At 43.8% G+C, this 20,691-nt stretch overlaps 1 protein-coding gene across 1 annotated transcript in view; it reads right to left on the bottom strand.

Annotated features, from left to right (window-relative positions):
- Nckap5 (NCK associated protein 5) overlaps positions 1 to 20,691 on the bottom strand; it is a 799,776-nt gene that overhangs the window by 45,997 nt on the left and 733,088 nt on the right. Inside the window, exons 14-15 of the mRNA XM_038349244.1 lie at positions 20,100 to 20,408; positions 15,735 to 15,868 (exon numbers count right to left, since the gene is read on the bottom strand). Coding sequence (XP_038205172.1) covers positions 15,735 to 15,868; positions 20,100 to 20,408 — 443 coding nt within the window. The remainder of the gene's footprint in view (positions 1 to 15,734; positions 15,869 to 20,099; positions 20,409 to 20,691) is intronic.

The following is a 20,691-nucleotide window of genomic DNA, read 5'->3' as shown; positions in this document are numbered from 1 at the left end:
CTTCATGGACTGAAACCATGGAGCAAAGTAAATTCTTTCTCTCGCGAGCTTTTCACAGTGGCTGTTTTGTCACGAGTGCATGAAGGCTACCACACAATCACAAGTTCTTAGTGATCCGGGTGACCGTGGTGTGTGTGTGTGTGTGTGTGTGTGTGTGTGTGTGTGAGAGAGAGAGAGAGAGAGAGAGAGAGAGAGAGAGAGACAGAGAGACAGAGAGAGAGACAGAGAGAGAGAGAGAGAGACATGAAGGCTACCACACAATCACAAGTTCTTAGTGATCCGGGGTAACCGTGGTGTGTGCGTGTGTGTGTGTGTGTGTGTGTGTGTGTGTGAGAGAGAGAGAGAGAGAGAGAGAGAGAGAGATGAAGGCTACCACACAATCACAAGTTCTTAGTGATCCGGGGTGACCGTGGTGTGTGTGTGTGTGTGTGTGTGTGTGTGTGTGAGAGAGAGAGAGAGAGAGAGAGAGAGAGAGAGAGAGAGAGAGAGAGAGAGAGAGACATGAAGGCTACCACACAATCACAAGTTCTTAGTGATCCGGGGTGACCGTGGTGTGCGTGAGCGTGTGTGTGTGTGTGTGTGTGTGTGAGAGAGAGAGAGAGAGAGAGAGAGAGAGACAGAGACAGAGACAGAGACAGAGAGACAGAGAGAGGGAGAGACAGCACCCACGTGGAGGTCAAAATGCAGCCTCAGACATTGGGTCTCACTAACCACCTTGTATGAGCAGAGTCTTATGTATTTTGCCAATGTGTATGCCAGGCTAGCTGTCCTGTGAGTTTCTGGAAAATTTCCAATGGGTCTGCCATCTGGCAGAGCACTAGAAATATTCATGCATGCTACTGCATTCAACTTTATATATGTATTTTTTTGAACCAAACTCCAGTCCTCACACATGCATGGCAAGGGCTTTCCCTGTTGAGATCCTTTTATGCACTGCAAACATTTCTTGGGACTCGGGGTGAAATGATCGGTGTCCACACAGCTTCTGGTCTTCCACAACGTCACAACTGATCCTACAGTATTGTCTTCTGAAGAATCCTAGCCACACTTAGAAATATATTTAGAGGAACCATGTGAGAGGTGTCTCAGTTAGGGCTTCTCTGCTGTGATAAACACCATGACCAAAGCAACTTTGGAGGAAAGGGTTTGTTTGAGCTTACAGTTCCACACCATAGTCCATCACAGAAGGAAATCAGGGCAGGAACTCAAGGCAGGAACTAAAGCGAAAGCCACAGAGGAGTGGTACTTAATGGTGCTGTGGGACAATGGCCTTTTATCCTGTTCACCTGGATTATTTTTAGTAAAATGCATATTGGCCAGTAGCCAGGCAGGAAGTATATGCAGGGCAACCAGGTAGGGAGTAGAGGCAGAGCAAGGAGAACAGGAGAATTCTAGGAAGAGGAAAGATACAGTCTGCAGTGGTCACCCAGACACAGAGGAAGCAAGATGAGAATACCTCGATGAAAGGTACCAAGCCACATGGCTAACACAGACAAGAACTATGGGCTAAAATAAGTTATAAGAGTTATAAGAAGCCTGAGCTAATAGGTCAATCAGTTTATAATTAATGTAGACCTCTGTCTGTTTTTGGGGGACTGAATGGCTACAGGACCAGGCAGGACAGAAATCCCTGTCAACAAATGGTGCCAACGTGGACAGCTAAATCCACTTAAAACCTGAAAGAATTTGGGAAGGAATTCTAGACACAAAAGAACAAAGTTAAGCATGACTTTTTGTTAGCAGTATTGTCTCAGGTGGGCTCTGTTTGCTAGAGGCAGTGTGTCTCATTTAAGAGAGATTTCCTGACCCAGCTTTAGCTGCAAAAACCTTGCAGCTCCTTTAGGAGGCCCTACCTCCAAACACTTAAATAGTGTTGATGTTTCTTGGTAGCAGGGACCTTGAAACTCTATAGAGTTCTGCCAATAAACCAGTACCTCCATCATGAGGCTAGACTCTCAGAAAGCTATGAAATGGGGTGGATCCAACCATCAAGGCCATGGCTCTAATTCTAGCCATATCGCTTAGCAAATTAAAGACTCATGTGGTCAGAAAAAGAGAGATAGATTCATACAAAAGAAACCTCTAAATGGTTTATAGTGTGTTTAAAAATATATGTTGGCTTGGGAGAGAAAAGAAAAAGAACAAAGTCCTTACAATTAAAACAAAAAAGAAAGAGAGTAGTTGGGTGTGGTAGCACACACCTTTAGTCTCAACACTTGGAATGCAAAGGCAGGCAGATCTCTGTGAGTTCAAGGTGTGGCGTCATACACCTTTAATCCCAACACTTGGGAGGCAGAGGCAGGTGGATCTCTGTGAGTTCAAGGACAACCTGGTCTACAGAGTAAATGCCAGGATTGCCAAAGATACACAGACAAACCTAGTCTCAAAAAGCCAAAAATAATAATAAAAATAAAAGAAATAGAGTTTAAAATGAATAAAATACAGATAAAAACACACAGAGAATCTGGATACTGTATATTATTGTGTTGTCTCTGAATTGTTTGACTGCTGAGGAAGAAGCAACAGCTGCTAAGAGATATTTGTTTATAAATGTTGCTGGATTAATTCAACATGTATATTTTGAAAATGCCTTGACTTTAAAATTGAAGTCTAAAGGTATGTTACTTTGGAGAAGAGGTTTTGCTTTTGTTTCCATAGGAAATGAGAGGCTGTGGATTCATTGTGGATTAATAAAAATCAGGGTTGACCATGGAAGACCCCTTGAGAAATCTCCAATAGGTGCAGATGGCCCAGATTCTCAGTTCTACATCTAGAACAGTTTCAAGACTGATGGCTGAGATGATCAAGCCTCACAGATTATTCCAGCCAAGACTTGACCATAATTCAAAATTTTCTTTAGGTCCCCATAAAATATCAGCACCCCAGTCAGCAGGAAGTAGCCTGGAAAACTATACCCATATTCCCCAAAAATGGATTATGGATATTTATCTTACTTTAGAATGTTGGTTACAATGTTATGGATAATGGTCTGGACAAAGAGCTAAACAAAGGAGATTAGATTTAGAATTTTTGTTTTAAAAAGGGGGTGGGAGTGCTGTGGGACACTGGTCTTTTATCCTGTCACTTTATTATTTTTAATAAAACGCTGATTGGCCAGTAGTCAGGCAGGAAGTAGAGGCAGAGCAAGGAGAACAGAAGAATTCTGGAAAGAAGAAAGATGCAGTCTGCAGTCATCACCTAGACACAGAGGAAACAAGATGAGAATGCCTCGCTGACAAAGGTACCAAGCCACATGGCTAACACAGAAAAGAATTATGGGCTAATATAAGTTATAAGAGTTATAAGAAGCCTGCGATAATATGCCAACCAGTTTATAACTAATGTAGACCTCTGTGTGTTTCTTTGGGACTGAATGGCTGCAGGATCGGGCTAGACAGAAATCCCTGTCAACATACTGGCCTCCTCCTCATGGACTGGTCATCTTGCTTTTTAAAATAGAATCCAAGACCAATAGACCAGGGGTGGCAGTGCTCATAATAAGCTGGGCCCACCTATATCAACCATCAATTAGGAAACTATACCATCGGCTTGTCCACAGGCCACTCTACTGGGAGAGTCTTCTCAGTTGAGGTTCCCTCTTCTAAAACGACTCTAGCTTGGATCAAGTGGACATAAAATTAGCCAGCATAGAAGGAACACCACAGCATAGGAAGAACTGAACAAACCAAGACAAAAGAGAGATTCAAGAAAAACTTGAGCAGGAGAGAAGAAACACTTCAAATGATGCCTCTGAGGTGGGGGCTTCCTAAACAGTCAAGCAAGACAATAGGGAAGCCGGGAGTCAGTTCCCCAGCTCCTTTTTGTGTGCAAATAGTCCAGAACCAGCTCAGCCCGTGGAAAGGAAGTCTTCTTCTCTAATTAAATCCGAGAGAGAGAGAGAGAGAGAGAGAGAGAGAGAGAGAGAGAGAGAGAGTTGATTTAGCCCTTTATCATACAAACCCCTGTTCTAATTAAACACAGACCTCCCCTCTCTCTGATTTAGCCTCACCGAATTTCCCAACCCCATCCAGGGTCGTCTGTACATAGTGCCGCTGAGTGATGGTTTGGGATATTACTGCTCACTGCGAGAGTAAATACGAAGGAAGGAGACTGCTGCTGGCCTTGTTTCAGGGAAGTTTAAATCAGTTCCTTCTTTCTCAGAATGAATTTGAACAGCAGATATTTCCCCTAATGAAACTGTAGAACTCTGGCTAATTTACGAGGGGCTTACCTTTCTGGGGCTTCAGCTTTATATTATTCCACTTACACATTATTCTAAAGTCCCTGTGCTCTGTGCTCTCTTATTTGAACATTCTAAACTTTAAATTATTCCATATTTTTCCTTCTTTTGCTTCCCTTCCTTTGTTTGTTCACTGCTAGGGACTGAACTTGGGGCCCAGCACATACTAGGCAAACATTCTATTATTGAGCTTTATTCTCAGCCCTTTTAATTTTTATTTTGAGATCAGTCTTATTGTGTAGTCCATGCTGGGCTTGAACTCCTGCCTCAGCCTTCCAGTCAGTGGTAATTGCAGATGTACACTGCCCAACCCATATTCTCTTGCTTTTTGCTAGAGAATAACTCCCACCTTTTGAGCACTCTGTGGGGTAAAATTCTATAGTCTACTGTCATATTTGAAATATGCCTTGGCGACAGGGCAAGTTGGGATGTTATGTGGCAGAGGGAAGGAATGCTCAGAGAGGCCAGCATCTCCCATCAGAGATCATGCAGTCAATAACCAAAACAACCAAGGCTAGAGATCAGGTGTCCTTTCCAGACATGGGCATCATGGGCACACAGCCAGATGGCTTGGGACTATGGATTCTAGAGTTCTAGAAAGGATCCCATTGTGTGAGACACTGAATAATGGCTGATCATTTTCTTGGTAAGACTTCTGGTTGCTGATTAGGAAGGAAGCACACCCTCCCCTAAGATAAGATAAATATATAGTAAGCATATATTTCTAGGTTTAGGGCTAAAGAGGGGGCAGGTAGACTGAGAGAATGTTTGAAGTAGTTTCTTCCTAGATTCTTAAAGTCTCAGAGTAAGGTACCCAGGACAACATGAACATATCTGCTTTGATCTGTGATGTCTAGTACTGACAGGATCTATGAGATAAATCTCTGGACATATCTGTGGGGACTTTCTAGATTAGACTAATGGAGGTGGGGAAAACCCACCCTCAATGTGGATGGCACCATCCCATGGGCTGTGGTCTAGGCTGGATAATAAAAGAAGAAAGTGAGCTGACACCAGCATTCATCTCCTGCATCCTGACTGTGGATGTCACGTGAGCCGGCACCTCCTGCTCCTGCCATCACACCTCCTCTGCCGGGATGGTCTATGTCCCCTCGGAACGATAAGCAAAGTAAACCCTTCTTTCTTTAAGTTGTTTTCCAGCTGTTTTGTCATAGCAATGAGACAAGTAACAAATGCACCTCCCTTCCAGCACCTCAACGGCTTTCTGTGGCTTTCCTCTCTTACACACTACAATAATTCTAGAAACATCTTTCTTCATCTTTACTCTAATTGCCCCACTTCTTCAAGGAAGTGTCTCGTATAGATCTACCTGAGGGTTTCATTAGATTGTTATTAATCTTCTTTGTCTTAACCATTCAGTAGGAATACTTCTGGCAAGGGACTCTCTCCAAATGTCACTATGTACTTTAAAGCCAAATATGAAACTCTATGTTCCCAAAGGAACCTCCAACACCTGTTGACAATGATTCTTTTTTTCTCTCCTTTTCCCATCTAATTGCAATTTACCTGCCTCGCTAGAGCACAGTAAGGATTAAGCATCCCATAGTCACTTTTAAGTCGGTGAAGGATTTCTGCCTCCTCGGGGCACGTGTTCTGTAAGAGAGACAGAACTGCAATACTAATCAGAGATCTCACAGTTCTCATGTTCTGACAGCCTGTGCTCAGCTCAGCATCCTCCTAACTCCTGACAAAGCCACCAGGAACTGGTCAGTAGCCAAGTCTGCAAGTCCAGGAGGCTCAGGAGATGGCTTCATAGGCAAAGCACTTGCCTAAAAAGAAGGAGGACTTTAGTCTGGGTCCATAGACCCCTTGTAAAAGCTGGACGTGACAGAGTACATCTGTATACTCAGTAGTCTTGCATGTAGATGGGATGCAGAGACATGAAATTCCCTGAAAGAACATGGGTCAGCTAGCCTGGTGTAGACATCAGAGGACAAGAATCCATGTCTTACAAGGAAGGAGGTAAGGCCTGACATCCCTACGACCTCGTCTACAAGCATACCATGGCAGGCATGCACCTACGCTCACAGAGGAACATGCACATACATATCACACACACACACACACACACACACACACACACACACACACACACACACACACATGATTTAAGTTTTAATTTAAAAGATCCCTTTTGAAGGACACACATCATAATGGCTGGATTTGCAGCTGGAACTGGCCTTAGTGCCCCTGCTGGGCGTAGAGAATGTGGCTGCTGTTATGCTCTGACTCAAACATTTGACAGCTTCTCTGACCTGGTGAACATTTCTACTGCTTGTCACTCCTGATATCCCCCCATTTACTTTTTGCTGTTGGGGGCATTTCATACAGTACAGCCTTGGAGTAGCTCCAGATAGCAGCTCCTGGCTCGTGGAGCAGTGACAATCCAAACATCTCCAGAAATTGCCATCTGTTTCCCACACAGAACACAACACAGTGGCTTGACGACTGGGTATGAACACTCAATATATTATGTAGGTTAGAGAACTCTGCACAGGAAAAAGTCATCCTTGATCATATGGCTTGCATAAACATTAGGGTTTCCAGGAGCAACCCCTATAGCTCTCACCATTCCATGCTTACGCTGCTCCTGTTACAAGAAGCAGAGGGGAGCATGTACATTTGTATAAACAAAGCCACACCCTTTCTTCCTTCCTTCCTTTCCTTCTTTCTCTCTTCCTTTTTAAAAATATTTTGAGTCACAGTGTATGAAAATTCAAGGGGCAAATCTCTGGGGATGCTATGGTAATGACAGGGGTCAAGAACGTCCATCAAAGGGGACAAATTCTGGAGGGTCTGGAGGGTTTGCATCTTTTCCCTCCAAATGTCTCATTAGGGTTCCCAGGCTTGGCCTCCACCTCTTTCATCTCCCGCAGTCCAATTTAATTGAGTGATGTCCTTGCTACGGCATGCTGCTCTCTGGACAGGAGGGTAAACTCATTCTGTCCATCACTGCATTTGCTTTCTTAGGGGTCTGACGCTGCGCACGCTGCTCAAGTAATTAAATGCAGGTCATGTCGCAGCTTCCCCTCTCCAGCCTGTCTGAGGGCACAGTGGGTTCTTTCTGATAGCTAGTTCTTGACCACATGACTTTGGGAAGCTGGCTGGGTTGCTTTTGTTTGTTTCATTATTGCGTGTGACACCTCAGGCCACCGGAAACATCAAACCTCAGCCAGCCACGGATTCAAAGTGAAGAACTAAGAGGCAGTTGGCTTTCTGAAGGTCCCTAAATGAAGATGCAGAGAAACTGGAGATCCGGGTTCTGCTGAGGCTGTCAGAGAAGACTACTGGCTTCGATCCTTACTTCACATGAGTCTGGCTCCAGCTTCATGCAGGTGACAAAACCCTGCACGTCAGTGCATGTTCTCTTTCTGTTTGAGCATTAGTGGACTGGTCAAAAATACAGCAACTGGGCAGGGGAGATGGCAGTTGGTAAAGAGCTTGCCTTGTGAACATGAAGATTTGAGTTCAATCCTCAGGGTCTACAGTTAAGATAAAGATGTGGGTATGGATGTGTGTGCTGGAGAGAGGTTCAGGGGTTAAGAGCATGTTCTGTTCTTCTAGAGGACCTAAGTCTGATTCCCAATACCCATATCCGGTGCTGATAACCATCTATAACTCCAGCTCCAGGCATATCCAATGCAACTAGCCTCTGGAAACACATGCACTAATATGTACACACTCCCACAGAAAACCACACAAATATGCATATTTTTTTTAAAAAAAATAATAGTTAAAAATGCAGTGTGCTGCTGCATGTTTGTAATCTCAGCACAAGTGGTGGGAGACAGTGAGCTCCAGGGTTCGTCCTGTCTTCACCTTCACAGGACCGGAGTTCAACGTCCTGTCTAAGAGAGCTCTTAAATCTAGTGTCCATTTTAAACAACAGATCCGTCTGGGGAAATCTGGAGTGACTGTAATGAGTCTGGATTTTAGTTTAACCCAAATGCTGATTCTGCACATTACACAGATTCGTCATCTTTAAGTGATGCCCCACATGAGCACTTTAAAATAGATGCAACTTTGTGTGAATTCTCTATAATACAGCAAAATCTGATAGCTCTATTAATAGGCAGCCTTTGGCCTTGGGAAGGCGTGATGGCAGGGTTTTTAAAATTCATCATCTCTGCATAATTAGTTGTGAATCTCTAAATATTCAAGATGAAGAATGAACTGGGCACTGGGGCCCTCATCGCTCAGCGTCCCTTTCAATATGGTCCCCCAGTCATCATTTCCTTGTGTTTTTCTAATTACTGCAAAACCAATTGTTTTTAACTCAGCTGCCCCGGCTCTTTGTAATTTGTTGGATGTAATTACCTTGAAGTGAAGAAAATGCACTTCTTATTCAGCAAGCTGGAGCTTGATGAGGGGAGCACGGTCAGGTGGCCTGGAGAACCCAGTCCCAGAGCTGTGCTTGTTTCTCTTAACCACTGCATTCTGTGTACATGGGTTCTGAGAAGCAGGGAGTCCTCTTTCAAAGGAGCCCCGTATTGTGCTGATCTGCTGACACCAGTACGATCAGATTTGGAGATTTGTATGTGCATAGGGATATGTTTGTTCACCCATGGGGTGCTTTTGCATGTAATGACATGCACACAAGAGCATGTATGCCAGAGGTTAACCTCAGGCATCATTCTACTGGAGCTGCCCACCCTACTCTTACGGACAGGCTCTCTCACTGGTTTGGAATGCATCAAGAAGCTGGGCTGACGATTCAGGAATCCTGAGGTATCTGCCTGTCTCTGTCTTTCCAGCTCTGGACTGTGTTTTTGGTTGCTTTTGTCAACAAGGGTTCTGGGTATTGAACTTGGGCCCTCATAATGGCATGGCAAGCACTTTACTGACTGAATCATTCCCCCAGTCCACAGTGCATCCAGTATAATATAGAAAAATGAAAAACAAACAAACAACAATGTGGGGAGGCAGAGCAAAAAGCCAACGTATACTTTATGGCCTTTGTTAGAGAAGGAATGGATTAGATATTTTTTCCAAAATGATATTTTAAAATTTTAATGTATTAGCAAGAACTCAGAAACAACCTAAATGCTCCTCGACTGAATAATGGATAAGGAAAATGTGGTACATTTATACAATGGAGTAATATACAGCAGAAAAGAATAATGACATCTTGAAATTTGCAGGCATATGAGTGGATCTAATAAACATCATATCAAGTGAGGTAACCCAGAACCAGAAAGACAAATATCATATGTACTCACTCATAAGTGGATTTTAGATACAAAACAAAGAAAACCAGCCTACAATTCACAATCCCAGAGAACCTAGACAACAATGAGGACCCTAAGAGAGACATACATGGATCTAATCTACATGGGAAGGAGAAAAAGACTCAAGATGTCCTGAGTAAATTGGGAGCATGTAGACCATAGGAGAGGGTGGAAGGGGAGTAGAGAGTAAGGGAGGGGAGCAGAGAAAAACATATAGCTCAATAAAATCAATAAAAAATTAATATATGCATACAAATAATTTTTGATTTGACATTTTTTTTCACGGGGTTAGACAGCCAGCTTAGTGGTTAAGAGCATTTGCTGCTCTTACAGAGAATCTGGGCTTGGTACCTAACACCTACATAGGGGCTCACAGCCTTCCATGACTCAAGTTCTAATGGATTTGATATGTTCTTCTGGCCTCTGTGGGCAATGAATGCATGTGAAATAGTCTACACATGAACTTAGTAGGTCACCACAGAAGAAAATAAAAATAATTGTAGGAGGCAGAGGCTGGAGAAGGCTGGAGCATCAGCAATGCCTTCTGGACATGAATTTGAGTGGTTGTCTCTAGACGATCAACCAGCCAGCCTTCCAGCATGGAGTGGAAGAGGATTTGGGAATCCCGCACCTCTAACTGTGGGGCTTTGGACAGTTGATGGCTCCTGAAAAGGAGAGTGTGTTTTCTTTAAAGGTGTAGTCCCTGATAATTTAGTCATGCCCCAGGGGGTGGCCTAATACCCAGGCGTATATGGGTGGCACACACTGGAGAAACAGGTTACTTCTGAAGAAGACAGTAAGAAATTGTGTGGAGGGGCATAAAGAGGAGTGCTGGGATAGATCTGATCAAAAAGCATTGTAAAAAGTCTCAAAGAATGAGCAAAATACAAAAGTTTTAACCTTAAAATTATGTTCTTAGACAATGCCACACAAGTCCACAACACACAGTGAGCATCTTCACATCCATCCTCTCCCATCTCCCCACCACCCTTGTCTCCCTAACTCCTTCCCACAAACCTCTCTCATGCTCATGTCTATTCGTTTTGTTTTGTGACCCCCTGACCAGGGGGCCATCTGAGTGACTATGGTCGGGAGCCAAAAGCTTTATTTTACCAGAATTAACTGAGAGTGGCATTACAAAGTGTATCTAAAAATCAGTATTAGCCATCATCAACAAACATGGCTCATGAGCCAGACATTTATTTATTCAATAATCAAATTTTTATAGCATATCAGACCTTGCACAAGGTCTATTTCTGAGACACAACACTATCCCTTTCCGGAAGAAGCACAGAATCCCAAACACTTGGAGATTCCCGTTAAGTGAATTCAGCTTGGTGAAGCTTGAGCAATCAGTGTCGGGTTAGGGGTACTTGATTTCCTCATCTATAAAACTGAGACAAAACATCTCTTTTACAAAGTTCTTGTTAGGAATGAATGAGAAAAACCGAAGAAGCCGCTGGCCTTCTAAAGTAGACTTGCCAGTACCAATAGGTATACCAGGGTCTGTGGACTGGAATGCAAAGGAGCCCATTGCACGCTGTATTAACAGAGTGAAGGAATTCAAGGAGGAATAAACAGTATCATGCATAGAAATGGAACGGGGGGGGGATTTACTTAACACATGAGTCTCAGATGAGCCAATTTTTATGCAAATGTGAGTATCCTTGCTAGAATGTCCTGCTATGATTCTCAGAGGGAAACCATGCTAAGTGAGTGGATGGGTTAAAAAAAAGTCACATTTCCCTGGCAAATCCCCAGGGCAAAGCGGGAACTGGACTTCACCTTGCTCTTGTAGTTTGACTGGTTTTCTAAAAGTGGAACTACTGCATGACCCAGCCCTTCTGCATATTTACAGAGATGCATAGCCGTCAGTGTCTATTGTAATATGATTCACTATAGCTAAGTCATGGGATCAATCTAGGCGTCCAACAAAAGAGGAATGGATACTGTGGTCTATATACTTTATGGACTTCTTCATAGCCATAAAAAAGAAGGAAGTTATGACACTTACTTGTAGGGAAATGGATGCATCTTGAGATAATTACACTCGGTAAATGAAGCTATTCTTAGAAAGACAAATACCATGTATTTTGTCTTAGTAGAAGTTCTCGGGTTTTATACAGAAATATAAGATTATATATATATATATATATATATATATATATATATATATATATATATGAGATGTGAAAGTGTCTAGGGAACAAAGGGCACTAACCAGAGGTGGAATGGTAAACATGGGGAGGACAGGAGGAATATGCTCAGCATAAAATACATACATGCATGAAAGCCTGAAACTGCAGTAACAATTCACCTCGCCATGGTATGATTGCCATATGACAGGTGTGTGTAGTTCATAAGTGCAGCCTAATGAGTTTGGGGACTCCTGGGAGATTGGACTTTGTAAATAACAAAGAAATACTAGAAAGCTTTAAGCAAAGGGACCATGTCATGGAATACTGCATTTGGGGGGAGTGTGCATTGGTAGCAACGTAGATAATGAACTGACTGGGGGAAGGGACAGGGAGAGGAGGAGACAACGGGGCCACATACCCCAGATGAAGACAGCGACTGTACTAGGGGCAGACTAGGTAAATACGATGCAGATCAGAGACACACGTGGCCTCTTTGGAATGGCCAAAACGGGATAAGACAAAGCCAATGACTAGCCAAGGACACTGTCAGAATCTCTAAAGTGATGGTGCATGGCATTCATTGGAGAAGAGAAGCCTGGGAGGGGGCAGCCCTCTATGCAGAATAAAGGAGATTCAGCTGCTTTTTTCTAAGTGGGCAGGGCTGGTGCTATGACTTGGATAAGGATTGTCCCTCAAATGCCCATGTGGTAACGGCCTGGTTCACAGCTGGGTGCTGTTGGAGGCTGGTGGGAGGTTTAAAGTCATTAGCATCATGCCTTGAAGAATCTGGATGGGGGAGCCATTTCCTTCCTTTTCCTTTCACAGGAGGTGAGCAAGCCTGCTCTATCCTATGCTTCCTGCCAGGATGCACTTCTCTTCCATAGTGAACACCAAGGGAAGCAAGTTGTCAAGGACTAGACCTTTCTTTGTAAGTTGATGGTAATGACGACTTCGGTCTTGGAATGAAATGTTTGGCCCTTCCATATTTTAGGCAAGTGCTTTCCTACTGAGTTATGTCCTAGCCCTGGAACCTCAGTTTTGAAACAGGGTCTTAACTATGTTGCCCAGGCTGTGCTCTTATTCTTGATCCCCTCAGCCCTGACCTCTGGAGTGGCTGGGATTACAGATGTGAGCCACCCTGTCTGGCTGCCTGGCTGGCTCTGTCATCATGCTGCAGAAACAGAGAGCTGACTAGCAGAAGTGCTGAGAATGGCAAGGGGTGGCCAAGTGAATGAGTCAGGAGCTTATCTGCAGTGTATTTTGCTTCTTTTTATTAGCATGTACTACTTAATATAATGGGTTTCATCATGGCATTTCCATATATACATATTACTTTGACCATATTCACCCCATTACCCTCTATTGCCCCCTCTCACTCCTGCTGATACTTTTACTTTTCCCAACAAGTTCCCTTTCTACTAGCATTCTCCCCCACCATCTACTGATTTAACGAGGGTTTCTTACATATGTCTGAGTAGGGTTTCTTAGGGATGCCGGGCTGAGGGGATGTTTGCAGGAGCATGCCTGGGGCGTTACTACAGGAGTGTTACTGGTAGGTTATTCCTGGAATGGACACCTTACCATTGGCCACCCCACTGAAGAGAATGTTTCCCCTTTCTCCAACAACTATTAACTTCCTACAGGTCATCAGACAGGGGTGGGGCTGTGTGACCTACCTCCCCTCCTCCATGATGGAATGTTGACATGCCCAGTCTTGTGTTTCTTTTGTATGTAACCACAGCTATTGGTGATTCAAGAGCAAATCATTTGCTTTTAAGTGACCCAGATACAGGGGGTCTGGCAGAGTTAAGACTCTCTTCCCCTGGTCTTTGCATACAGAGGCCGGGCTTTCCTGCTGTCCCTCTACAGTCCTTCCCTCAGCTTACAGGAAAACACTGGCTTGCCCTCTTTCCTACTTCCTCTGTGCCTGCAGTCATCGGTGCCCAAGACCCTGACAGCTCACTTGGGGAAACAATATTTTCTTCTCAGCTGGCAAATTAGAGTGGGTAGCTCCGTGGAAACAAAGTCACAAAATGACTTCTTTGCTCCCTCACCCACCAGGCCACCTACTCAGCCCCTGAATCTGTGGGCAGACCCTGTTAACAAGTGGACTCTTAACATTTCTCAGTCAAGCAAAAGAAAGCCAACTTTGAAAGAAAAGATGCAGGTTTACTTCACTGCTTTATGAGCAGGGAGGCAGGGCTCTAGGGAGGAGGTGTGTTTTGTTGCATTTAACAGGATACAAAAGAGCAAGCTGACAGGGTGGGCATGTGGCTCCATCGGTTGCTTGTACCACGATGAACAAGTTCAACCTCCCTGGCTAGCTTTATTTGTGAAGCAGGTTGACAATAGAAAAATCATTCTCTCTCAGTACTTAAAAACACATATATTCTTACATATATAAATACAACCTGCTCAGTCTGTATAATGTTAATTATATGTATGTGTTTTAGAATATTGAAATGTACACACACAATATATATATAATATATATATGTATATATATGAGTAATTAAAGAAAATGAGGCCATGATTTGGAAGAGAGTAAGGGAGTATACATGGGAAGGTTTTAGAGAGAATAAAGAGGGAGGAAATGGTGAATTACAATCCCCAAAAATATTAAAAAGCAAGGCTGGGGATGTAGCTCAGCTTGTAGAGTGCTTGGTTAGTGTGCACGAAGCCCTGGGTTGTATCCCCAATGCCATGTGAACCAGGTGTGGTGGTGCACACCTGCAATCCCAGCACTCAGGAGGTAGAAGCAGTAGGAGAAAGAGTTCAGGGTCATCCTCAATTATATAATGAATTCAAGGTTGGTCTGGGCTACATGAAATCTGTCAGTCAGCATTTTTTCACAGGTGAACTCTTAACACATTGTGTTCTGCTGTCTGCTTTGATTTGATCTACCCTGGGTCGCCAGAAACATCTTAATGATGCAATTAAGAAAATCATGGGCCTGTGTGTCTAGTTTGCAGAACATCTAAGAATCTCTCATTGATCTGAATCCTATTGTTTTGTTCCTTGCATCTTAGGAGTCATGAGAAAATTGATCACGGGGTCCAATCACACAGAACCTTGGGAGGAAAAGAACAATAATTGCCCTGTTTATAACTTCCTTTCAGTCCCCAAATGGAAGATGGTCTTTAAGAAGTAAGCGTTTCCCGACTGTATAATCTTCCAATTTAATATTCATTCTGAGCAGAGGCTGAGGCATAGGTGAAAGTTTCTATGTTGTTATGAACTGGATGTGGATTGGCTCCTATATGACTATGCCCCCAGTTGGTATTTTGATGGGTGAGCTGGTTAATTTTAACTGAACTTGACAGAACATGTGATTACATGAGAGAGAGTCTCTATGAGGACAGGGATTATTTAGAACAAGCTTGCCTGTGGGCATGTCTGTGGAAGAATGCCTTAATTGTTAATTTGATATAAGAAGACTCAGTTTATTGCGGTAGCAGCATTCCCTAGGCGGGGTTCCTGAACAGTGTAAGAGAGAAGATGCAGGGAGTAGGGATCCAGGACTTCATTCTCTTGGCTCTTGACTACAGATATGGTAATGCTTTAAGTTCCCGCCTCCACTCCCTTGCAATCATAGTCTATGAGCTGGACATGTAAGTCAATGAAACCCTTTCCTTCCAAAGGTGCTTTTGGTTGGGGTATATGTCACAGAAATTGAAATGAGCACACAGCAGGAGGCTATGGAGTATTTCAGGTGGAGCCTGGATGACAGAGGTGGCTCACACGGGCCATGTGTGGACATCTGAAGATGCAGCCCAGCTCTGGCTTCAGCCTAGCTCTGTCTGCCTCCCAGCTGCCACCAGGCTAAGAAGTTTGTAGCTGTAGCTTCTGTTGCCTTGGAAAGCAACCATTCTGCTCTGCCCTCCTACTCCCATGAACTGAAATCCCTGGAAACGCAACCGAAATGAACCGATTCTCCCTTCTATTATATCTGCCAGGTATTTGATCACAGAGACGAGAAAAGTAACCGATACAGACTTGGCAAACCAATGCAAGATTTGATTTAAAATTAAATCAATCTCTATAGGGTTCAAGGAGCGGAGCTCAGTGTTTGCAATCAGGGAAGACAGGCAGATGGTACCCCCTCACCTGGGTTTCGGTGGTAGCATCTTCACCCCACCCTGAAAGGGGCTCACTCGCCACTGCATCCTCCGTATAGTCGAATGATGGAGCAGGCTGCGTCTTTGACTCTGCTTCATTCTGCTTTTGGAAGCTGGTTTTTCCTAAATGAAGAAAGGCACATTAAATAAAAAACACTTTCACCAACCTTTGGCAAACTTAGGAAGGAGGAGGGGAGACATTTGAAAATTATATGAAGGTCTGAATACAGGGAAGGTTGGGTCTCTTGACGTTCTGCTCCCTATTTGAGTCTGTGTTGCCCAAATATTTGCATAACTGTGTATACACATCTACAGAGGAGGCCTAAAGCATACTGCCCTGGGACCAGACATCTTTCTAAACAGGTTGAGGTTTTCTATATTAAAAAAGGTCGAGCAAGCAAGCTGTTAGGAAACAGTAAGGCTATCTTTCAAATCATGCTGTTTACCAAATAATGAACACGTTTTGGAGGCTGCTGTGGTTTTAATGTGAAATGGTTCCCACAGGCTCATGCATCTGGACACTTGGTCCCCAGCTGGTAGTGCTGCTGCAGAAGGACATGGAACCTTTCAAAGGGTTGGGCCCCACTGGAGGAAGCAGGTCACTAGGAAGAGGCCTGGATGCATCATAGCCTGGCCCCACATCCTGTTCTCTTGCTTCCTGAGTGTGGATGCCATGTGACCAGCCTGCCTTTTGCTCCTGTTGCTATGGCTTCCCTCCCAGCTGTTGTGCCTTCCCCACTGTGATAGGTTACAGATCCTTGGAACTGTGACCACTGTAAAACCCTTTTTCTCTTAGGTTGTTTTTGTCTGGGGACTGTATCACAGCAATGAGAAGAGAACTTGTTTAGATGATTAATACTAGAGAACATCCCAGATTTCCAGGGAGAGGATCTTAGTTTTCAGCCTTTCCCAACCATCACTGAGTAGAGGATCCTTGTTTTCCTTTGCTGTTTTTTTCTTTAAAGTTTTTCCATGTATACATATATATGTGTGTGTGCGTGTGTGTGTGTGTGTGTGTGTGTATGTGTGTGTGCGGAGCATATTTTTCTTTGTAATCTCAATCAGCTTCCTCTCACTCCTGTTAGTTCGTTTTGTGCCCCACATGGTTTTTCTTCTACTTTCACTACACACACACACACATACACGCACGCACGCATGCACGCGCTCATACACACACATGCACACACAACTTTACGTATCTACATGAAAATCAGAAGAGACATATGCTATTTGCCTTTCTGAGATGGGCGTCACTCTCTTAGTATGCTTATCCGCAGCTGCATGCATCTTCCTGCAAATGACACGATTTTGTTCTTCACTGTAAGTGAATAAATTTCCATTGTGTATCAAAGCCACATTTTCCTTATCCTTTCTGCTGCTGATGGATACCTAGGCTGGTTCCATGAGTTAGCGCTTGCGACCAGTGCTGCAGTGAGAATTGATGTACAAGGGACTCTGAGATGTCTTGTTTCAGAGTCCTTTGGAGAAATACGCAGGACTGGAATCACAGGGTCCTATGGAAGACTGACTAGGCTTTTGAGGGATCTCTGTACTGACTTCCATACTAGCTGCATTTACGTTACCACTAGCAGTGCATAAGGATTCCCTTCAGTCCACTTCCTCATTAGCTTTTGTTGCTACCCTTATTCCAACCGTGGTAGGATAGGATTTAATGTGTTTTGATTTATAATCTTCTGAGGGCTAGTGACAATGACATGCTTCTCCTGTGTTTGCTGTTGAAGCTGAAGGATCCTAACGGGGACTCCCTTCTTAGAATGATGAAGGAAGGTGTTTTGCAAGTTACTGTCTCATTGTGGCATATATGTCTATAGATATAGATGGCGACACACACAGATAGATGTAGATCTGGACCATCCAATGAAAACGTGCACAAGAAGAATGAAAGTAATTTTCAGGAGAACAATGCAGCCAGAAATAAATATTAAGCAAACTGTGCCCATCTCAGAAAGACAAACACTGTATGTTTTCTATCATGCATGTAGTTCTTATATTTTATATAGCTACACAAAGCCATATATTACAGATGACATATAGAAAGGAAAGAATGTAGGGGGACAAAGGGAACTGGTAGGAGAGAGAAGGACAAGGAAAGAGGGTGGAGGAAATATGAAGAGGAGCAGGCACAACACACAATATACACCTGTATGAAAACTGTAAAAAAATAAGTTAAGAAACCACCCTATTTATCAATAGGACATGCCACCAAGCCCGCCCTAGCGGTCTGCTTAGGTGAGAAGAAGAGACAACTATGCTTTCACCAACATTGCGAGACGAGGCGTGCTCACACGCCTCCAGGCTTGAAATGGGGACAAGAAAAAGGCCATGTTCAATTGTGGAAATCACACAGGAAGTGGCTCTTGGAAAGGAAGGAAGGGGAATCCCGTTTTCCTTTTGTTCCCAAAACTTCTGCACTGCGCAATTTTTCACCCAACAACTGGTCACTGAGAAACACATCAGAAAGCACCCCTGCTTCCATGGGTGTCACGGACAGGCGACTTTATGGTGGGTGACCCTAAGATGGCCTCCTGTCTGCTCCCTTCACTGTCCCCAGACAGTACCTTTTCACAAACTCTTTGTGGCAATTTAATTAAGACGCAAGCCTTGGGATTTGGATGCCGCGTATGTAAGTGGCAAGATCAGAACAATCTCCTTCCTGTCCTCTTCTTATGAAGCAATTCAAAGCTTGTGGTTTCTATTCAATTTGTTATAATGACAGTGTTTAATCATGGAGTCTACTCGGCAGCCCGCTGCCGAATTGAGGTCACACATGCGACTATTCAGGCATAGAGCACATAATCTATAACTAAGATTTCGCCCCTGAAGCTCGGGAGGCTGTGCCATTAATTAACACTGCACTTATTTCAAAAATAATATGCATTACGGCCTTTAAAAATGTAACCTTGCCTGGGAAGGAGTGCAAGTCCTGATGAGGCCCCTTGGCCATTGCTATCTCTGTGTGAAGAATTTAGTCACAGGAACAGTCTGATACCTCCATTCAAACTTGTTTAATTAACAGCCTTCTCTTCTAAATACTCAGAAACCTATATTATAACCTTCATATGTGGCTCCTTTCTGGTCCTCTAGCCATAAAGAAAGCACTGTTTCAGAGTTCTGGTTCATGTGCTTATACCCGCCTTGTCAGAGCCACAACCACACATGTTAAGAATTATTGGGCATCATCCAGGTCTGCAATAAATATTTTTAATCGAGGGAACAATGAAAAAAACTTTGACCCTTAGCTTGGCCTTGTCTCTCCTCATAAAAGCTTCTTTCCATTGATTGCAGGCAGGTCTCGATGGGAAGGCCAGCCACTTTCCTCTGCAGTCAACACACAATCTGCTGCTGATCAATCAAACTAAGTCTTTATAGTTCAGCTGCGTGTAAATGAACATTAGCGAGATAGAACTATGTCAAGAGACTTACAGTTTCTGCTTAGCGGGCACACAACATTCCACTTACATCAATGTGTTGGGGCTAACTTGTTCTATATTCAATATATCCTCTTTAAAAAGATTTATTTTTAATTATGCGTGGAGATGTTTCTGGGCAGGCATGTATACTTTAGTGCAGTACCCGCAGGGGCCCTGGATTCCCTGGAGTTACAGGCTGTTTTGAGTTGCTCAATGACAGTTCTGGGAACCGAACTCAGGACCTCTTCAAGAGCAGTAAACACCCTAAACTGCTGAACCATCTCTCCAACCCCTGTATTCAATAAGTCCTACTTGGAGATTTTTTAAAGATAAAATCCTATGAATATATATTGCATGTTTTTGTTTCTTCAATTTACGAGACATCTATTGGTGTGCTGTTTCCTCTTAGAAATGCCCACCCCTAAACATAATACTAAAAGTTGATGTCATTTTGTTAATTAGTGGATGTATGTTTATGAATGTGTTCATGTGTGTGTGTGCTGTGAATGTGTGTTGTGTGCATGTGTGTGCTCTGCTGGGTGGAGAACAGACAGAAACTTCAGGTGTTTTTCTTCAGGTACCTTGTACAGAATCTCCCACTATCGTGGTGTTTGTTGATCTGTCTAGACTTGCTGGTGAGCAACCCCTGGGACTGGTCTTTCTCTAACTCTTCAGCACTGAGATGACAGATTTTATGCTTCTTTACATGGGTTCTAGTAACTGAACTAGGATTCTTGCATTTGCAAACTTAACTACTTTACCCACTGAACTATCTCCCCAGCCCCTGGTAAGGTCTTGTGTGTGTTGCTCCACTTTTTGGTTGAGGGTATGCAGAGATTTCCTGCTGGGTAGTTTCACACGTTCATCAGCAAACATGCTATTATGATGTGAACAATTTCATTGGACAGTAGATGGCACTTTACCTGAGGAGGTGGGCTTGGGCAGGTGACTCTGCATCCCTCTGGCCATCATGCTGGGGTCAGATACGGAATGGATGATGGTGGACTCGGAGGAACTCTGGCTGTCTGTGGAGCAAGGCACTTCAGGTTCAAGGGTTTGGGCTCTGGCAGAGGATGGTACTACGGACGAGGTTGGATGGAGAGGTGGGAGGGGCTCAGGGTCCTCTGGCGAGTCCTGCTGGCATGTGTATCGTCCCATTGAGCGGTTTCCTGAGTCTGGGAGAGGGAAGGTTCCAATCCCGCTGTCCAATGTTCTCATCTGGCAGTTTGATTCTAATACAGAGAAACATAGAGAAAAATTAGAGCAGGCTGACAGAAAAAAAGGAAATGACGGTTGTTATTTGGATGGGATCTGGAAGGAAGGAGGCACCAGAGGGATGTATTTAGAAGAAGAATTTAGATAAAGGACCCGGGAGATGGCTAAGCTGGAAGAGGTTTCGTGACCTGCATGTGCCCATGGAAAGGTGGAAGGGGACAATTCTGTAGAGTTCTCTGTCCTCCACATGCCCACTACGGCTTACATGTCTCTGTCCCCCAACACTATGTGGATACACAC

This window comes from Arvicola amphibius, chromosome 12, assembly GCF_903992535.2.
Source record: "Arvicola amphibius chromosome 12, mArvAmp1.2, whole genome shotgun sequence".
Classification (NCBI taxonomy): domain Eukaryota; kingdom Metazoa; phylum Chordata; class Mammalia; order Rodentia; family Cricetidae; genus Arvicola; species Arvicola amphibius.
This window is presented reverse-complemented; position numbering and strand designations above follow the sequence as displayed.